Here is a 19,103-nt window from a genome sequence, read left to right as displayed (position 1 = left end):
TCCCTTAATTGCAGGATTCTGCAGAGAGTGGTGTGGACAGCCCAGCGCATCTGTAGTTGTGAATTTCCCATGATGCAGGACATTTACAAGGACAGGTGTATAAAAAGGGCCCATAGGATCATTAAGGACCCAAGTCACCCCAAGCACAATCTATTCCAGCTGCTACCATTCGGGAAATGGTACCACAGCATAAAAGCCAGGACCAACAGGCTCCGGAACAGCTTCTTCCACCAGGCCATCAGACTGATTAACTCACGCTGATGTGAGTGTACTCTATGTTACATTGACTGTTCTATTTATTATAAATTACTATGATTGTACATTGCATATTTAGATGGAGACATAACGTAAAGATTTTTACTCCTCATGTATGTGAAGGATGTAAGAAATAAAGTCAATTCAAGTGAGTGGGCAAGGGTCTGGCCGATGGAGTACAATGTTGTCAAATGCGAGGTTGTCCACCTTGGAAGGAAAAACGAAAGAGCAGATTATTATTTAAATGGTAAAAAACTGCTGCATGCTGCTGTGCAGAGGGACTTGGGAGTGCTTGTGCAGGAATCACAAAAGGTTGGTTTGGAGGTGTAGCAGGCTATCAAGAAGGCAAATGGAATGTTGGCCTTCATTGCTAGAGGGATTGAATTTAAGAGCAGGGAAGTTACGCTGCAAATGTACAGGGTACTGGTGAGGCCGCACCTGGAGTACTGTGTGCAGTTCTGGTCTCCTTATTTGAGGAAGGAGATACTGGCTTTGGAGGCGGTGCAGAGGAGGTTCACCAGGTTGATTCCTGAGATGAGGGGTGTTAGACTATGCGAGAGATTGTATAGCCTAGGACTGTACTTGCTGGAATTCAGAAGAATGAGATATAAAACATATAAAATTATGAAAGGGATAGATCAGGTAGAGACAGGAAGGTTGTTTCCACTGGTAGGTGAGACTAGAACTAGGCCACATAGCCTCAAGATTCGGGGGAGTAAATTTAGGATGGAGATGAGGAGGAACTGCTTTTTCCCAAAGAGTGGTGAATTTGTGGAATTCTCTGCCCAATGAAGCAGTGGAGGGTACCACAGTAAATATATTGAAGACAAGTTTGGACAGATTCTTGCATAGCAGGGTAATTAAGGGTTATGGGGGAAAGGCAGGTAGGTGCTGATGAGTCCATGGTCGGATGGACCCTCGGACTGTCAGACACCCTGAGCCAATAGTCTGGTCCTGGACTTATTTCCGCTTGGCATGATTAACTTATTATTATTTAATTATTTATGGCTTTATATTGCTATATTTCTACACTATTCTTGGTTGGTGCGGCTGTAACGAAACCCAATTTCCCTCGGGATCAATAAAGTATGTCTGTCTGGATCAGCCATGATTTTATTGAATGGCGGAGCAGGCTCGACAGGCCAGATGGCCGACTCCTGCTCCTGTTTCTTATGTCGCTGTTTATGTTGCTAGCTTGGGCGATTTTGCATTGAGGCTGCCTGCAGGTAATGAGCACTGAGCTGGACTGGATATCCCTTTTTATTTTGTGTTTTATCTCCCATGCTCTTGCTCATTTGTTTGCGTGATTTGTTTTCTTTTGCATATGAGAGGGGTGGGTTGACGTTTTATTCTTAGTACAGGTTCCACTGTTCTCCGTTTTGTGACTGTCTGTGGGGAAGATGAATCTCAGCATTGTATACTGCATACATACTTTGATAACACTGGACAACAAAGATTTTGCTTCCTGAATACTTTTAAGTGGATCTAATGGATTATGGGCTGCTAATCATGAAAATGGCCATGAAATTTCCCTGTCATGCACCATTATTTGTTATTTCAGTTCATAATTGAAGTCAGTTAAAATACTGCCCAGAATGTAAACTGAAAATGTTTGTCTTGTCCAGGCATACCTGGGCATGCTTAGGCAGGGCAGGTGCTGCATGGCAGGACAGGTTTTAGAAAGGCTATAAAAGCATCACACACACCCTTCTATACATTGTGTTCACATGTAGATCAGTTTGTGATCATCAGAATCAGAATCAGGTTTATTATCACTGGCATGTGACGTGAAATCTGTTAACTTAGCAGCAGCAGTTCAATGCAATAGAGGGAGAGAAAAAAATAAGTAAAATAAAACATAATAATAAACAAATCAATTACGTATATTGAATAGATTTTAAAAATGTGCAAAAAGAGGAATACTGTATATTTTTAAAAAAGTGAGATAGTGGCCAAAGCTTCAATGTCCATTTAGGAATCGGATGGGAGAGGGGACGAAGCTGTTCCTGAATCGCTGTGTGTGTGCCTTGAGACTCTGTACCTCCTACCTGATGGCAACAGTGAGAAAAGGGCATGACTTGGGTGCTGGAGGCCTTTCTGAGACACTGCTCCCTGATACGTATCGCATATACTTTATATACATAAACAAATCCAAGGAAGGCGACGGGCCCAGATGGCGTCCTGGGACGGGTTCTCTGGGCCTGTGCAAGCGAGCTAGCTGGAGTGTTTGCTGACATCTTCAACTGCTCCCTGCTTCAGTCTAAGATCCCCTCGTGTTTTAAGAAGGCAACGATAATCCCGGTGCCGAAGAAAAGCAAGGTGGCATGCCTGAATGACTATCGACCTGTGGCTCTGACATCAATTGCTATGAAGTGCTTCGAGCGATTGGTTAAGGCACACATCAACCATAACCTACCGGTCAACCTCAACGTTTTGCAATTCGCCTACCGGAGCAACAGGTCAACGGCAGATGCCATCTCTCTGGCACTACATTCCTCCTTAGAGCACCTGGAGAATAAAGATGCATATGTAAGGCTCCTTTTCATTGACTACAGCTCTGCCTTTAATACCATCATTCCAACTAAACTGATTCCTAAGCTCCGGAACCTGGGTCTCAGCACTCAGATCTACAGCTGGATCTTCAACTTCCTCACGGACAGGACCCAGGCTGTAAAAATAGGGGACAAGCTCTCCTCTACAATCACTCTGAGCACCAGTGCCCCACAAGGCTGTGTACTCAGCCCCCTGCTGTACTCACTGTACACCCATGATTGTGTAGCCAAGTTTCCATCAAACTCAATATATAAGTTTGCTGATGACACCACAGTTATAGACTGTATCTTGGGTAATGATGAGTCTGAGTACAGAGAGGAAATTAAGAACTTGGTGGCATGGTGCAAAGACGATAATCTATCCCTCAACGTCAGCAAGATGAAGGAATTGGTTGTTGACTTCAGAAGGAGTAGCGGACCACACGACCCCATCTACATCGGTGGTGCGCAGGTGGAACAGGTCAAAAGCTTTAAGTTCCTCGGGGTGAATATCACAAATGACCTGACTTGGTCTAACCAAGCAGAGTCCACTGCCAAGAAGGCCCACCAGCGCCCTTACTTCCTGAGAAAGCTGAAGAAATTTGGCCTGTCCCCTAAAACCCTCATTAATTTTTATTGGTGCACCGTAGAAAGCATTCTTCTAGGATGCATCACAACCTGGTATGGAAGTTGTCCTGTCCAAGACCGGAAGAAGCTGCAGAAGATCGTGAACATAGCCCAGCACATCGCACAAACCAATCTTTCATCCTTGGATTCACTTTACACCGCATGCTGTCAGAGCAGTGCTGCCAGGATAATCAAGGACGAGACCCACCCAGCCGACACACTTTTTGTCCCACTTCCCTCCGGGAGAAGGTTCAGGAGCATGAAGATTCGTACGGCCAGATTTGGGAACAGCTTCTTTCCAACTGTGATAAGACTGCTGAACAGATCCTCACCCGGATCTGGGCCGTACCTTGCAAATATCTGGACCTGACTTGCACTACCTTACTTTCCCTTTTCTATTTTCTAATTATGATTTATAATTTAAATTTTTATTATATTTACTTCGATTTGTACTTCAGGGAGCACAAAGCGCAGCAACAAATATCACTGTAATGATTGTACACTCTAGTATCAATTGTTTGGTGACAATAAAGTAAAGTAAGTATTGGTATACTCATTATAATAAAATAATTGTATTTTCAGCAGTATTCGTGATAACAAAGTGTCTCACTAATTTACAACAGCCATGATAATTTCTGTTATATTTGTGGCGAGTACTGTATACACTTAAATCTCAAAGATGGAGCAGGACTCCTTTTATTATTATTAAGAAAGCTTATGAGCTCTACTTTGGTGTAAAATTGGTGACCGAGACAAAGCCTGGGCTCCTCACATTCATTGTACAACATGCACTGTTGATCTTAGAGCTTGCCTCAGAGGGAGTCAATTCCATTCACTGTCCTGGTGATAGAGCGAGAGCTGAAGGATCATCTGACAGACTCTGTTTCTGTCTGACCAGTATGTCTGGTTTCTCTACTAAAATTTCCGTGAAGGATTGTTATATTTGATGTTTCCCAGAATAACCGATCTCAAGATTAATGAAGGCATTGTATTGGTCCTTAAATCAAACAGGCCATCAATGACAGGCTAAGAACTTCTAGTGGGACCAGAGAAAACCACATGGAATGCATTTAGGAATGTTGTTGAAAATTTTCTTGCCAATTACAGAGCACAGAACTATGTGCAGCTGGTTAACAACACACTTCAAGCATACAAAACCATGAAGTGCAACATGCCACTAAAGATTAATTTTCTGCATTCCCATTTAGAATTCTGCCCTGCAAGTCTTGGCACTGTCAGTGACGAGCATGGTGAAAGGTTTCACCAGGACATTGTGGTCATGGAGAAATGGCATCAGTGTAACTGGAATCCATCAGAACTAGCTGATTATTGTTGGACACTTAAGCGAGATGCCTCAGATACTGAGTACAAATGAAAATCATTTTAACAAAACATTTTTAGCTTAGTTGAAGTCAGTACCATTAGGCAATTAAACACATTATATTCAATAAAAGTTAATTTCTTGTTCCTCCAAATTCCTAAGTGATACAAATAGTCTGAAATTGTGTTTGTGTTCAGCTTCAAGCAGTCTATTATAACCCAAAAAAGAGGAAGCAACACTTTTGGGAAAAAATATACTGTCCAGTGTAACAAATGTACTTTGAATCTTTATCCCTGATAGAAATTGTTTCTTTCTAGTTACCCATCAGCTCTCTCTAATATCTTAAACTTGAAACAAATCATTATTTGATATTCCACTATCCAGGGTGAACAAGTGCAGGGCAAATATCTTTCTAGTAAATAGACATGGTTGTCAAGGTAAACGCGTTGTGGTGCCTGGAATGTTCATATTCTCCAGGTGTGGTTTTGTACAGCTGTAATCTGATTCTGACTCAAATTCCATTTAAAACAAATAGTAATTTTCTTGGACACTGCTGCAAATTGAAAAACAAAATACAAATAAACTCTTCTCGGGTCTCCAGGCAGGAAGAGGTATCGATGAAGATGGCAGAGTTTGTCATTGAAACGTCGATTATTATCGATACCTGTACCCTGCTGGAACACAACAGTGGATGGCACCCAATGTCAGAGCTATCGGACAGATAAAGCTGTAAATACGTATCAAAATCAAAACTGCAGGGGCCGGAAATCTGAAATAAAAACAGAAAATGCTTTAAATAGTCAGTGAGTGACATCCCTGGAAAGATAAGCAAGGTTAATGCTTGAAATTGCTGACTCGTCAGAATTGGATTATAGAGAAATGTTGCAGAGGGCATGGGAGGACAGAGGATAACACCAATGTTATCATGAGGATGAGCTGGAGCAGACGCCATTTTGTTGATAGGTTAATGAGGTCAATTAAAGAACACAAGAAAAAGAACCTTAACATTGAAATGAGAGCAGTTGGGGAGAAGCAGATACATTTGTAAAATATTATGTTATGGTCTTCTCTTCTTAACCTGCACTTTAAATTTCAGAAGTTGAGGAATTATCACATTTTCTCTGGCTTTTACCCTTTTATGACATTATTTGACAAGGATGAGTGAATATATGGGTCTGGGGTTTATGTCAGAGGTAATTTACTCGTCCAAGGACATTGTGGCAGCATTACTTTGCAAATCTGTTAATGGGTGTTCTCTTCACTGTTTTCATATACTTCATTGATCTTCCAAAGATGTTAAGAGTATCATCTTTAGCAACCCACAAGGTGCTGGAGGAATTCAGCAAGATAGGTAGCATCTATGCAGCAAAAGTGGACAATTAGAATTTCAGGTCAAGACCCTTCAGTATGGGAAAGAGGGGAGAGGGCCAGTGTAAAAGGGTGGGGGTGGGTGTGAATAGGGTGAAGCATGAGCTGGCAAGTTTCATGCAAGTGGGGGAAGATACAGAGTGGGACTGAGGTAAGAATCTGGGAGGTGATAGGTGGAAGCAGCAAAGGGCTGAATAAGATTAAATCCAATAGGAGAGGGCACAGGACCCTGGAGTAAAGAGAAGGAAATCAGGAGGGGGTCATTTTTTGTTCTTTCTGGTATACAACGGGCTGGAAGAACTCTTGATCATGAGTGTGGAAGAAAATTGGCATGTCACTGCCTTGTTGAACCACCATCTGCACTTGGCTCTGTTGACGAGAACCATGGCTTGCGATTCCTAATGGAACAGAGACAATGAGGAAGTATATTTCGCAGCGAGTTAAATTAGAACAAGGTGCCCCTCCAGTCGAGGTTGCTGAGATTAAAGGATATCATGCACTCCGGTTGACGTTTCATACACGTTTCTTGAATTTGTCATGTGGTGAAAATCACAACTATTGTCTCCCCCAAGGGGTAGAATCCACAAGGCAACCCACTAGATGGTAGCATTTAAGGATCTTTGCAATTTTTTTCCTTGTAGGGAAATTCATCCAAACACTTATTGACATTCTGATTGCAGTATCAACACAAAGCACAAATGCATACACCCAACACACACCACAGACATTGCAAATACTGTAATTGCAATGCACAATAGAACTGTTTGAAAATTGTTCACTTTCTAAAACTTAAATACTACAATTGTATAAATTCCTTCTACTCACCTTTTGAATGAGGAGAGCCAAAAGCATTAGTTTATTTCTCAACCCCTGGCCTAAATTAGAGAAACCATTTCCTAGATTCACAGACTTGCACAGCACAGAATTAGATTGCTTGGCTAGAGCAGTCCATGCCAAAGGTGCCTATCTACTCTAATCTCATTTGCCTGCATTTTGCTCATAACCCTCTAAACTTCTCCTATTGACATATCTGTCCAAATAACTTTTAAACCTTGTAATCATGCCTGTTTCTACCACTTTGTTCTATGAATACACCATCCTCTGTGCTAAAAAGTTGCCCCTCAGATCTCCTTTAAATCTTTATCCTCTCACCTTTAACCTTTAGCCCTCTAGTTTTAGATTTCCCTACCTTGGGAAAAAGACTAACCATCTATGCTCCTCATAATCTGATAAACCTCTAAGTGGTCACCCCACACCCTCCTTCACTCCAGGGAAGATAATCCCCAGCCTATCTGGTATCACCTTATAATTCATGTCCCCCAGGACCAGTCAACATTCCTGTGAATTTTGTCTGTACCCACCCTAGATGCACTTTGAATATGTCACAGAGTCAGGATCATGATCACTGTGCTCCAAAAGTAAGAGCACGACTGTCATAACAAAGACATTTTGTCCCTTATAGTTAGAGTTATATATATCATTCCGTAAAACGGAGAAACCTAGAAAATGTAAGTCATCCAGATTGTTCAGCCCAAGTTCATGTTACAGTGAGGATGCTTCTGGACCTTCCTTGATAACTAATTGCTTATGTTCAAAAAATGCCTTTTGTGTTGCAAATGTTGCTTTTGTACAAACATTTAAAGGATTTTAATGGAATCATTAAACAATTAAGAATTTCACAATATAACTTGGCCCATGTTCCTCTCAACCTTTACTATCCAGTTCCCCGTCAAAATGTTCTTTGAACTTTGTAATGAACCATGTTATCTAAAATCATTAAGCAGAAAATGAGCAATATTTGCTTTATGACACTACTCCTAGACTTTTTTTTAAAAACTCACTCCTCATAACAAATGAAGTGGGTCTCTATCTACTTGATGACCAACACTCTTGTGGTCAAGGCCTGCTCCAAGTTTGGTCAACCATATCCTCAAACATCTCACGTTCTGTCTGCCTTCTTGTCATTTTTGTCTACATACTTTTATTCAGCCTAAGCTTGACCTCTGATTCCCCTCTCATACATTCACAAAACTGGTTCCCAGCCAGTCAGGTTTCTCACTTCTCATTTTAGTCAAGTCAACCAAACGCAAGAGCCTCATCACCTTCAGTGGCTTATGCCAAACGTGAATCAAGTCTCATCACCTATATTGGCTCATGCTGAATGTGCAGCAAGTCACCATATGCAATGAACTAATGAATATTTTCTTGCAATGGGTCGAAGTAGTACATCATATCCTTGTTATATGCGTCTTCAGACTCTGCGGATTCAAGGTTATGCGAGGAACCTATTTCTACCAACGCCTCCTTATATGCGTTAAAACTCACAGTTATGCAAGGAGCACTGCTTTCCCACCAATACAAGTCACGTGCACGTGCCTCACAGTCTCACTCCTGCCAGTCTCACATTGGTTTTGGCAAGGTGTGGATGTGCGATCCTGCGCTCTTAAACTTCTGCTGGTTTTACCTGCGGTACAGTGATTTTGTGCTTGAGATATTTAACTGTGCCTCCTAAGCGTCCGATGTCATGTGCTGGGCTATCAGCCGAGCGGCAGAGAACCGCTTTAACACTTGAAAAAAAGTTGGAAATTATAAACAGTGCGGCATCAGGTGAAGGTAACACAGCTCTGGGACGCTACTGCTGGGAACAGAATCTTCTTTTGTTGCTCGACAGTGCACCAGCCCACCCTAAACATTTGGACAGCATTCATCCTAACATAACAGTGCGTTTCCTGCCGCCTAACACAAACAACATCGCTGATTCAGCCACTCGACCAAGGCGTGATCCACCTTCAAGGCGTTTTTTTTTTACGGTGAACTATCTTTCAGATGCTGCAAGCAACAGATGATTTTGAAAATCCTGGGAGGTTACCAATGGTGAGGGAATGGTGAAAGTCAGAACACGGCACAAATGGCGATGGACACGGACCCAAGTTTAGAACGGAGTCAGCATTTCAGTCGTTCCCTGCCATCAACCCTTCTTCCCCACAAGCAAATTTATGCTGAAAAACAAAATGCTGCCAAGCAAACAACCCTCGCCATTTTCTTCAAACTGGTGTCATTTCCTGCTGCTGGGAGTTCTAAGAGTTCTGTGAGTCTTCCTTTACCCCTTGCTGTGCTTGATGATCCTGACGACCCACAACCATTCACCTTATCCACGTAAAGCTGCCCGACACCACAACAACCACTCATCTCCCGGAGCGAACACACCTGCCACTGTATACCTTTTTAGAGAAATACCCTTGGAGAGTAAGACCATATATTTTGGATATATACCTCAAGAATGATTGAAAAGAGATAAATATTTAATGAATATACTGTTGGTAGCTGGTAAAAAGACTCTTACTAGGAAATGGTTATCACAGGAGAGCCCAACTTTAAATACATGGATGGAAATTGCAATGGACATTTACAAAATGGAGAAGATAACAGCATCTGTTAATCATAAGCTGGGAACAATTTGATTCATACTGGGAAAAATGGTTTAACTACATAATGCCTCATAGGCCTGATTTTATTCTCACAAATCAATGAATCTGTTGTAAAAAAAAAGATCACTCCCTACTTGTACATAGGGAGTTTTTTGTTTGTTTTTACATTGCTTGTTTTTTCTTTCCACTCTTTTCTATAAGTGTATACCTCAGATAAATACTTTGTGGAGATTTGTGATATATATGATTATATGATATATGTACAATGTCTGAAATACATCTTATGGAAATGTTTGATGAACTTCAATAAAAAAATAAATTACAGAAATATAATACAAATGTTGCCTTTGTGGTACTGCTTTTGTATCGTATTGGTATGAAAATGTGAATAAATTACAGATAAACCATACTTAGGAAGCCCTCTGGAACGCATCCCTATTTTCTCCATTTAAATAATTATTTACATTATACGTTTTCACATTATGCGCCGACTGCAAGGAACATATCCCCCGCGTATAACGAGGATAGGGTGTATCAATATTCTGGAAAGATAATCAAACATCATACACGTATTCCTACAGTTGCCCTATTTCCCACACCCATTCACTGTATTACTGCTTAAAGAAATAACCTAAATGAAGCTTTTAAAACAAAATGAAATCAAAATCACTCAGACTCTTGAGTACTAAAGATGGAGGAATCCTGAAATCTGGTAATGAATCACTCATTCAAGCCCTCCATTAAAAACTTGGAAGCATGAACAAAACCCTCCAACCAGTCTGTGATATTGGAACCTTGGCAGCAGCAGTTTAAGTCTAAGTTGTGATCATACCATGTACTGACCAGGTGAGCACTCTGCTCCACGCATTGCCTTTGTTGATAGAGCCACCGGCATATCTACTTTGCAAGTCACAACGTAGTCAAGCATATGGAGATGCTTTGACCTTGGGTGTATCCAGATGAAGTAGTTCTTCTCGGGTTGACAAAAGAAAGTGTTTTTAACACACAATTCCATCTGAGCGCAAAAGTTTAGCATAAGGTCACCATTGGTGTTCTTTTTGCCTTTATCAAATTTGCCAATGACACCTTCATAGGTACTGTGATCCTTGCCTACCCTGGCATTGAAATCTCCCAAGATGAGCAACCTGTCTGCCCTAGGGACATTATCAGTTACTTCAGCCAGTTCCTGATTGAAGGACTCCTTGTCTTCGTAGAAAATATACCATGGTTGGTGCATACACATTCATCACACTCAGGAACGATCCTTTCCAATGGGAACACATAGTCGCATGATCCTTTCAGATATCCCTATCGGAAGTGTTGGCAATTTGCTAGCAATTTTGTTGGAAATAGCAAAGGCCACACCTGCATCTCTCCTTTCGTTGGATTTCCCAATCCAAAAGAAAGTCTGAGTATTTTCTTGAATCTGGTCTTGTCCTTCAATCCTTGTCTGGACTGAAGGACAAGGCCAGATCTGGAAGTTGAGAGGAGAATTCAATCAGCTACAAAAATCTTTGGTGCTTTGCAGAAGTGACTTTGGTCTTGCCACAACATTAAAATGGCAACCAAGGTCAAAGTGTATAACACAGCTGTTTTACCATCTCTGCTTTATTCAACTGAAACAAAGACATTGTATCAGAAGCACGTCAAGAAATTGACCAAGGCACAACTCAGGCATTTACGCCAAATATTACACATCAAGTGGCAATAGAGGGTACAAGATGTGGAGGTGCCTAAATGTGCTGGGGCAGTCAGCACAGAATCGCTCATCACAGCTTCTCAGCTGCATTGGTCTGGTCATGTCACAAGAATGAGTGAAGATTGTTTACCCAAAGCTGTTTTCTATGGCGAGCTACTTGAAGGAAAGAGGAAGCCTGGTGGTCAGAAGCTGCGCTACAAAGACGTGCTCAAGGGGCACGAGGAACACTGACATGAATGTCAACACCTGGGAGAAAGATGCTTTGGCGCTGCATTGTCAAGAAGTCAATCCCAGCTATCAAGTCAAGTCAAGTCACTTTTTATTGTCATTTCGACCATAACTGCTGGTACAGTGCATAGTAAAAATGAGACAACGTTTTTCAGGACCATGGTGTTACATGACACAGTACAAAAACTAGACTGAACTACGTAATAAAAAAAACAGAGAAAGCTACACTAGATTACAGACCTACACTGGACTACATAAAGTGCACAAAAACAGTGTAGGCATTACAATAAATAATAAACAGGACAGTAGGGCAAGGTGTCAGTCCAGGCTCTGGGTATTGAGGAGTCTGATAGCTTTGGGGGAAGAAACTGTTACATAGTCTGGTCGTGAGAGCCTGAATGCTTTGGAGCCTTTTCCCAGACGGCAGGAGGGAGAAGAGATTGTATGAGGGGTGCATGGGGTTCTTCATAATGCTGTTTCCTTTGCGGATGCAGTGTGTAGTGTAAATGTTCGTGATGGCAGGAAGAGAGACCCCGATGATATTCTCAGCTGACCTCACTATCTACTGCAGGGTCTTACAATCCAAGAGGGTGCAATTTCCGAACCAGGCAGTGATGCAGCTGCTCAGGATGCTCTCAATACAACCCCTGTAGAATGTGATGAGGATGGGGGGTGGGAGATGGACTTTCCTCAGCCTTCGCAGAAAGCAGACACACTGCTGGGCTTTCTTTGCTATGGAGCTGGTGTTGAGGGACCAGGTGAGATTCTCCGCCAGGTGAACACCAAGAAATTTGGTGTTCTTAACGATCTCTACCGAGGAGCTGTCGATGTTCAGCGGGGAGTGGTCGCTCCGTGCCCTCCTGAAGTCAACAACCATCTCTTTTGTTTTGTTCAGATTCAGAGACAGGTTGTTGGCTCTGCACCAGTCCGTTAGCCGCTGCACCTCCTCTCTGTAAGCTGACTCGTCTTTCTTGCTGATGAGACCCACCATGGTCGTGTCATCAGCGAACTTGATGATGTGGTTCGAGCTGTGTGTTGCAGCACAGTCGTGGGTCAGCAGAGTGAACAGCAGTGGACTGAGCACACAACCCTGGGAGGCCCCCGTGCTCAGTGTGATGGTGTTGGAGATGCTGCTCCTGATTCGGACTGACTGAGGTCTCCCAGTCAGGAAGTCTAGGATCCAGTTGTAGAGGGAGGTGTTCAGGCCCAGTAGGCTCAGCTTTTCAATCAGTCTCTGAGGGATGATTGTGTTGAATGCTGAACTGAAGTCTATGAACAGCATCTGAACATATGTGTCGTTTTTGTCCAGGTGGGTTAGGGCCAGGTGGAGGATGGTGGCAATGGCGTCACCTGTTGAGCGGTTGGGACGGTATGCACACTGCAGGGGGTCCAGTGAGGGGGGCAGCAGGGTCTTGATATGCCTCATGACGAGCCTTTTGAAACACTTCATGATGATGGATGTAAGTGCAACGGGACGGTAGTCATTTAGGCAGGATACTGAAGACTTCTTCGGCACGGGGACAATGGTGGTGGCCTTGAAGCACATTAGAACAGTGGCGCTGCTCAGGGAGATGTTGAAGATGTCAGTGAGAACATCTGCTAGCTGGTCTGCACATCCTCTGAGCACTCTACCAGGGATGTTGTCTGGTCCAGCAGCCTTCTGTGGGTTGACCCTGCACAGGGTTCTTCTCACGTCGGCCACATAGAGACACAGCACCTGGTCATTTGTAGGAGGGGTGGACTTCCTCGCCGCCACGTCATTTTCCGCCTCAAACCGGGCATAGAAGTTATTCAGCGCATCTGGGAAGGAGGCATCACCTGCACAGTCAGGTGATGTTGTCTTGTAATTGGTGATGTCCTGGATGCCCTTCCACATTCGCCGCGTGTCGCCGCTGTCCTGGAAGTGGCTGTGGATTAGCTGGGCGTGTGCACGCTTTGCCCCTCTGATATCGAGGAGAAAAGGCAGAAGAAATATGAAGTAGGTCATGAACGCAGACATTCGGTGCTAGACCAGTCAAATTACAAACGCAACCGATGTGGGAGACAGTGCCGATCCAGTGCTGGTCTTGTAAACGTGCCTGCAGAGACTAAACTCTCAGCACAGTCAACATCAAAATCGATGGACAGCCGAAGAGAAGAAGGAAAGATATTTGGGTAGCATATAGTCACAGTAGATGGGACGCCTGAAAGACCATTGGTTTATTATCATGTGACCTGTTGGTCCTCACGTTGGAGGGTGACCCGATCCCAATCCTGTTCTGTTGCACCAGAGGTGACAAGGCCGGCATGGGAACCACAGAACTCATCAGAAATGAGGCAGGAAGTGCTTTATGGGCCAGTGGGTGGGTAGTTAGCAAGATGGTGCACTCTTTCTGCCACTTGTGCAGATCTTCTGTGTGCCACAGATAAACAAATCCTCTGACAGCAAGCAGACTGCATTGTTCCTCTCCGTTTTCTCTCACCTCACCATATGCACTCGATCCTTTCTGCCTCCTCACCCAGCTACTTTGGTCCTCACCAAATTCAAGTTTCTTTCTTTAGATCGTGTGAATACGCGGCAGCAACAGGTTGGTGCACAATTTTGCGTATTTTACTGGGAAATTCTAGAGTGCCCTTAAGATTGGCATGGTGGTTTGGTCATCAGAATTCTACTGCAGGCTTTAAATGACCAGCTTGTTTTCTTTGCATCTACTAGATGTTCAGTTCAGCTTTTAACCCTTTCTGAAGTTCTCTCCAGCGATGACAAAACTTAGAACAGTTACAGTACAGGAACAAGCTTTTCAGCCCATGATGCTGTGCTGAATTAATTAAACTAATAACACCTAATGAATCTAATCCTTTGTCTACAAATGGATCACATCCCTTCAGCCTTTGTATATTCATGTGTCTAGCGAAGAGCCTCTTACACTTCTCCTGTACCTGCCTCCACCACCACCCCAGCAGTGCACAACTCTGCAAACAAAAACGTCCCATGCATCCCTTTTGAACTTACCACCTCTCACCTTAAATGCAGGTCCTCTAATGTTAGACATTTTGACACCACGTGGAAGAACTGAATTGCTTCCACACACTATGGACTAACTTTCAAGGACTCTGCAACTGCAGTTCTGAAATTTATTGTTGTAGTTGCACCATTTGTTGCCTTTTGTACATTGGTTGTTTATCCATCTTTGTGTGCAGTTTTTCATTCATTCTATTCTGTTTCTTTGTATTTACTGTGAGTGCCCATAAAAAAAAATCTTGGGCTAGTTTATGGTGATGTATATGTACTTTGACAATAAATTTACTTTGAACTTTGAAGATGTTTGAACTATTTATGCCTCATGATCTTTATGAGATCCCCTGTTGTAATGTGAACAAATTCACCAGAGAGACACTGAAGCTAGTGGATATAGACGTCTTTATTCATCACTCGAGACACTCTTGGATGAAGCCTGGCTGACCCAATATTACATGACATTGTTATATGCTAATGATCAAAGATAACAGCCAGACAATTCTATACATATCTACAATGCTTTGCACTAATTTCAAACAGCAGCCAGTCTTCAGACCTGAATGTGGATGGTAAATTGAATTTCAAATGCAGCTCTGAAGAATAGTCTTCCTGGAGCTGCAGAGAGAGAGGGACAATACTGATTAACATTCATTTTGGGTGTCTGGAGTGTAGGTGTGAAGGAGGTGTTTGAAAATTCAAAGGAAGCATTGTGGATACAGTGTGACTTTAGAATTGCCCTGCTGTTACTATTGATCTTTAGCATGTAAAATGTCATGTAATATTGAGTCAGGCTGGCTTCTTCTTCTTCCGCTGCCCTCCTTGATGTCTGCCCCCTCATTCCCATTCTGCTCCTTACAATTCCCTTTCTGGTGACTCTTTATTTTAATCACTGCAACCTCCTCAGGCATCTGCACTACTTTTAACAACTCCTGACTGTGCTTAGCCCCTCCCTCTGGAACCTCCGGACATGATTCCCGCACACTGCCCTGCCTCCCCTCTCTGTGGGCTTTGTTAGCTGCTGTGCAGGTCACACAAGTTCATTATTCCTGTCTTGTCCTTGTTACTTCTCCTTTTCCTGAGTCTATGTTAGCGATTGCCTTATTCAGTGTTTCTATTCCCAGGATTTGCGTTGGCGCGTGGCCAAGTGGCTAGAGTGTTGGTCTAGTAATCTGAAGGTCACTAAGGCAGCGTGTTGTGCCCTTGAGCGAGGCACTTAAGCACACGTTGCTCTGTGACGACACCGGTGCCAAGCTGTATCGGCCTAGTGCCCTTCCCTTGGACAACATTGGTGGCATGGAGAGGGGGGACTTGAAGCTTGGGCAATTGCCAGTCTTCCATACAACCTTGCCAGGGCCTCAATCAACATCGAAATCGATGAACAGCCAAAGAAGAAGAGATTCCCAGGATAGTACCTTCATTTGTTTGAGCACACCCCAAAATCTACAGGAAGCTGCACTCCCTTAATCTCAAGTACTTTTAACTTCTCTCTGCTCTTATTGTTTCACCTCCAGTCATGGGCAAAGGTAGATCCATTATTGACACTGATGACCCTGTCTACTAACATTTCACATTGCTGGCCTCCTAATAACACAAAATACACTGCAGATGCTGGGATCAAAACAACACATACAACAAGCTGGAGGAACTCAGCAGGTCGGGCAGCATCCGTGGAAATGAACAGTCAACGTTTCGGGCCGAGACTCTTCGTCAGGACTGAAGAGGGAGGGGGCAGGGGCCCTATAAAGAAGGTGGGGGGAGGGTGGGAAGGAGAAGGCTGGTAGGTGCCAGGTGAAAAACCAGTAAGGGGAAAGATCAAGGGGTGGGGGAGCGGAAGCAGGGAGGGGACAGGCAGGTAACAGTGAGACAAGTCTTTCATTACAATGCTTCCTTCGAATTACATATAATTTTCAAAAACTTCCTTCTTTGCAGACATCCAAAATGAATGTTAATTAGCATTGTCTCTCTCTGCAGCTCCAGGAAGACTATCGTTGGTCCCCTCCCCTCCGGCCCTATGTGGTACTTTTACACCTCCATCAACACAATCTGTCCTTGTTGGCCATCTATCAGCATTCAGATAAGTTCTGAAATCTAAATGCAACCCTCAGGCTCGCCCAGCTCGTATTCGTCTGGGGAGACGGCCTTTGGCCCTGCCAAACTGGGAAATCACGTTTGTGTGGATGCTGTGTAATGTACCCCCACAATGCAAAATATCAGACAGTACACCATATGCAATTAAATGATTGAACTTTATGAATCTTAATATGAATATAGGGTTAGTAATAAAAATTTTAAAAAGGGCCCAAGTCAAGTCAAAGTCATCTTGGAGCTCACTCAGTAGTCCTTCTTCGAGTCTCCTCCGAGCATCGCCAACCTTCGGACCCTCAGATCCTAGTCCACTTCGTCTGGTGGTCTACAGGCTCTCTCCACACACATCTTCCCTCTTCACCTCTCCTTGACAAAAGACTGCGAAAAAACATCCTTCCAGACTCACATGACACAGCAACAATCTCTCATTGGCTAACATGCCCCTGTTATCTCCAGTCATAACCCAAACATCGCTGCTACAGAGAAACCATTACCTCAGCAATGAACATTACAAAGAAGCCATTACATTAGCAGTGAAACCTTACAGCACATTACACTCTCCCCCCACCAAATTTAGTCATGTCCTCATGACGTTGAGATAATTTGCCGACCCTTCCTGCAAAACACAAAGCCCAATCCAGGTGCAAAAGGCAGTAACGTAGCACCCCAAAATGGTAGAGATCACGCCCTGTTCCCCAGGCGCTACATAGGCCAACCTATCTGGTGGTTTCCTAATTCTCTGAGACCTCCGTACCTCCTCACTAACTCTTTAGGCTCAGACACTACTGGGGATACTTTGGGTCTACTTGTCGAGTCCTCCCTCGATCATGCCCCCCTGCAACTTGGAGTCCTCTGTCCTGTGTCCAGGTCTTGCTTCCTCTCCTTCAGGGTCCTGCTGTAATCCAGGCTGCCCACAGATAGTGCCCCCACCCCCTACACTTCAGCTAACTCAGTGGGAGCAGGGCCAGGAGTCTCTTCCTCAATCAATGGGGAGTTAGCGAAAGGCAGCATGTACCACACATCCGGATCACCATCCTCCGAATCAGTATCCCTCTCAGGGGCGGGACCCGGCCCATCCTCTCCCGCTGTGGGCCCCGCACTCGCCCTGCGTTTTCACAGAGTCCTCTTACTAGGTGTAGGCTCCAAGTCGGGCTCTGGGTCTACTTGCGCCTCTTGTCCCAGGGGGAACAGGTGGTTCCGATGGAGAATCTTGACAGGACCATTCCCATCCTCTGGTTTCACCCGGAAAACTAGTAGGTTTGGCATCCGACTCTCCACCACATCGGGTGTGGCCACCCAGCAGTCAGCCAGCTTGTGCTTTCCAATTAGCCTCAAATTCTTTATGAGGACTCGGTCTCCGGGCAGGAATTGTGAGAACCTCACTTTCTGATTAAACCTCCTCTTATTTCCTCAATTCTGCTTGGTGACTGCGACCCTAGCCAATTCATAAGCCCTTTTCAGCTCTCTCCTCAAATCAGACACATATTTCAGATAAGGCTTCGGTAGTAAGTCACCCTCGTCAGTCCCAAAACGAAGGTCAATGGGCAACCTCACCTCACGCCCAAACATCAGATAATATGGCGAGTACCCAGCAGCTTCATTTTGGCTACAGTTGTAACAGTGAACCAGTTGCCCAAAATGTTGACTCCACCTGCTCTTCTTGCTGATCTCCAGGGTCCCGAGCATGTCCAGCAAGGTCCGATTAAACCTCTCTGGCTGGGGATCGCCCTGCGGGTGAGAGGGCATGGTCCTTGACCTCTCAACTCCAAGCATGCCCAGTACCTCATTGATGAGTCTGCTCTCGAGGTCCCGTCCCTGGACACTATATATCTTCCTGGGAAGGTCATAATAAACAAAATACTTCTCCCATAACACTTTTGTCACTGTAGTTGCCTTCTGGTCCTTGGTAGGAAAAGCCTGAGCATATCTGGTGTAGTGAAGGCCATATATACTGAATCAGAATCCTTTACTATCGCCGTATGAAGACACACACAGGGAATTTGATGCCAGTTTCCCTGAGCTCTCTCTGTACTGAATTAAGAGCAAACAAAAACAATAGTGCAAATAGCCATAAACTATATACAATGAGGTCCACCTCATTGAATGTACAGGTGGATTTGATTTATAACAGACTAAAATTCAAGTGTTCATAAGACTGATGGCATGCAGAAAGAAACTGTTCTTGTACCTATTTGTCCTGGCATACAGTGATCTAAAGCACCTACCAGAAGGAAGGAGTTGGAACAGGTGACGTCCAGGGTGTGATGGGTCTACAATAATGCTGCTTGCTTGCTTCCTGACTCTAGATGCATATAAGTCCTGGATCAAGGGCAGCTTCACACCAATAATCCTTTCTGCATCCCTGACAGTTCTTTGGAGTCTATTCTTGTCTTGTTTGGTAGCTGATCCAAACCAGACAGTGATGGACGAACAGAGAACAGACTGGATTATTCCTGAATAGAATTGAATCAGCAGCTCCTGAGGCAGGTTGTACTTCCTGAGTTGACGTAGGAAATACAACCTCTGCTGAGCCTTTTTGATAAGAGTGTCCACGTTGGGTGTC

At 43.9% G+C, this 19,103-nt stretch overlaps 1 protein-coding gene across 4 annotated transcripts in view; it reads right to left on the bottom strand.

The window, feature by feature from the left end:
• LOC140713632 (N-acetyllactosaminide beta-1,6-N-acetylglucosaminyl-transferase-like) overlaps nucleotides 1–19,103 on the bottom strand; it is a 92,161-nt gene that overhangs the window by 8,604 nt on the left and 64,454 nt on the right. Inside the window, exon 3 of one of the 4 annotated variants that reach the window (XM_073023989.1) lies at nucleotides 2,672–2,763. The exons of 2 other annotated variants lie outside the window; for them this stretch is intronic. In XM_073023989.1, the coding sequence (XP_072880090.1) occupies nucleotides 2,681–2,763 (83 nt within the window). In that variant the 3' untranslated portion in view covers nucleotides 2,672–2,680. Of the gene's footprint in view, nucleotides 1–2,671; nucleotides 2,764–5,407; nucleotides 5,504–19,103 lie in introns of those variants that run through there. One more of the 4 variants, XM_073023990.1, reaches the window with a different exon arrangement.

The sequence above is a fragment of the Hemitrygon akajei genome, chromosome 20 (genome assembly GCF_048418815.1).
Source record: "Hemitrygon akajei chromosome 20, sHemAka1.3, whole genome shotgun sequence".
NCBI lineage: Eukaryota > Metazoa > Chordata > Chondrichthyes > Myliobatiformes > Dasyatidae > Hemitrygon > Hemitrygon akajei.
Note: the sequence above shows the minus strand (reverse complement) of the source record. Positions and strands in the feature narration are given on the sequence as shown.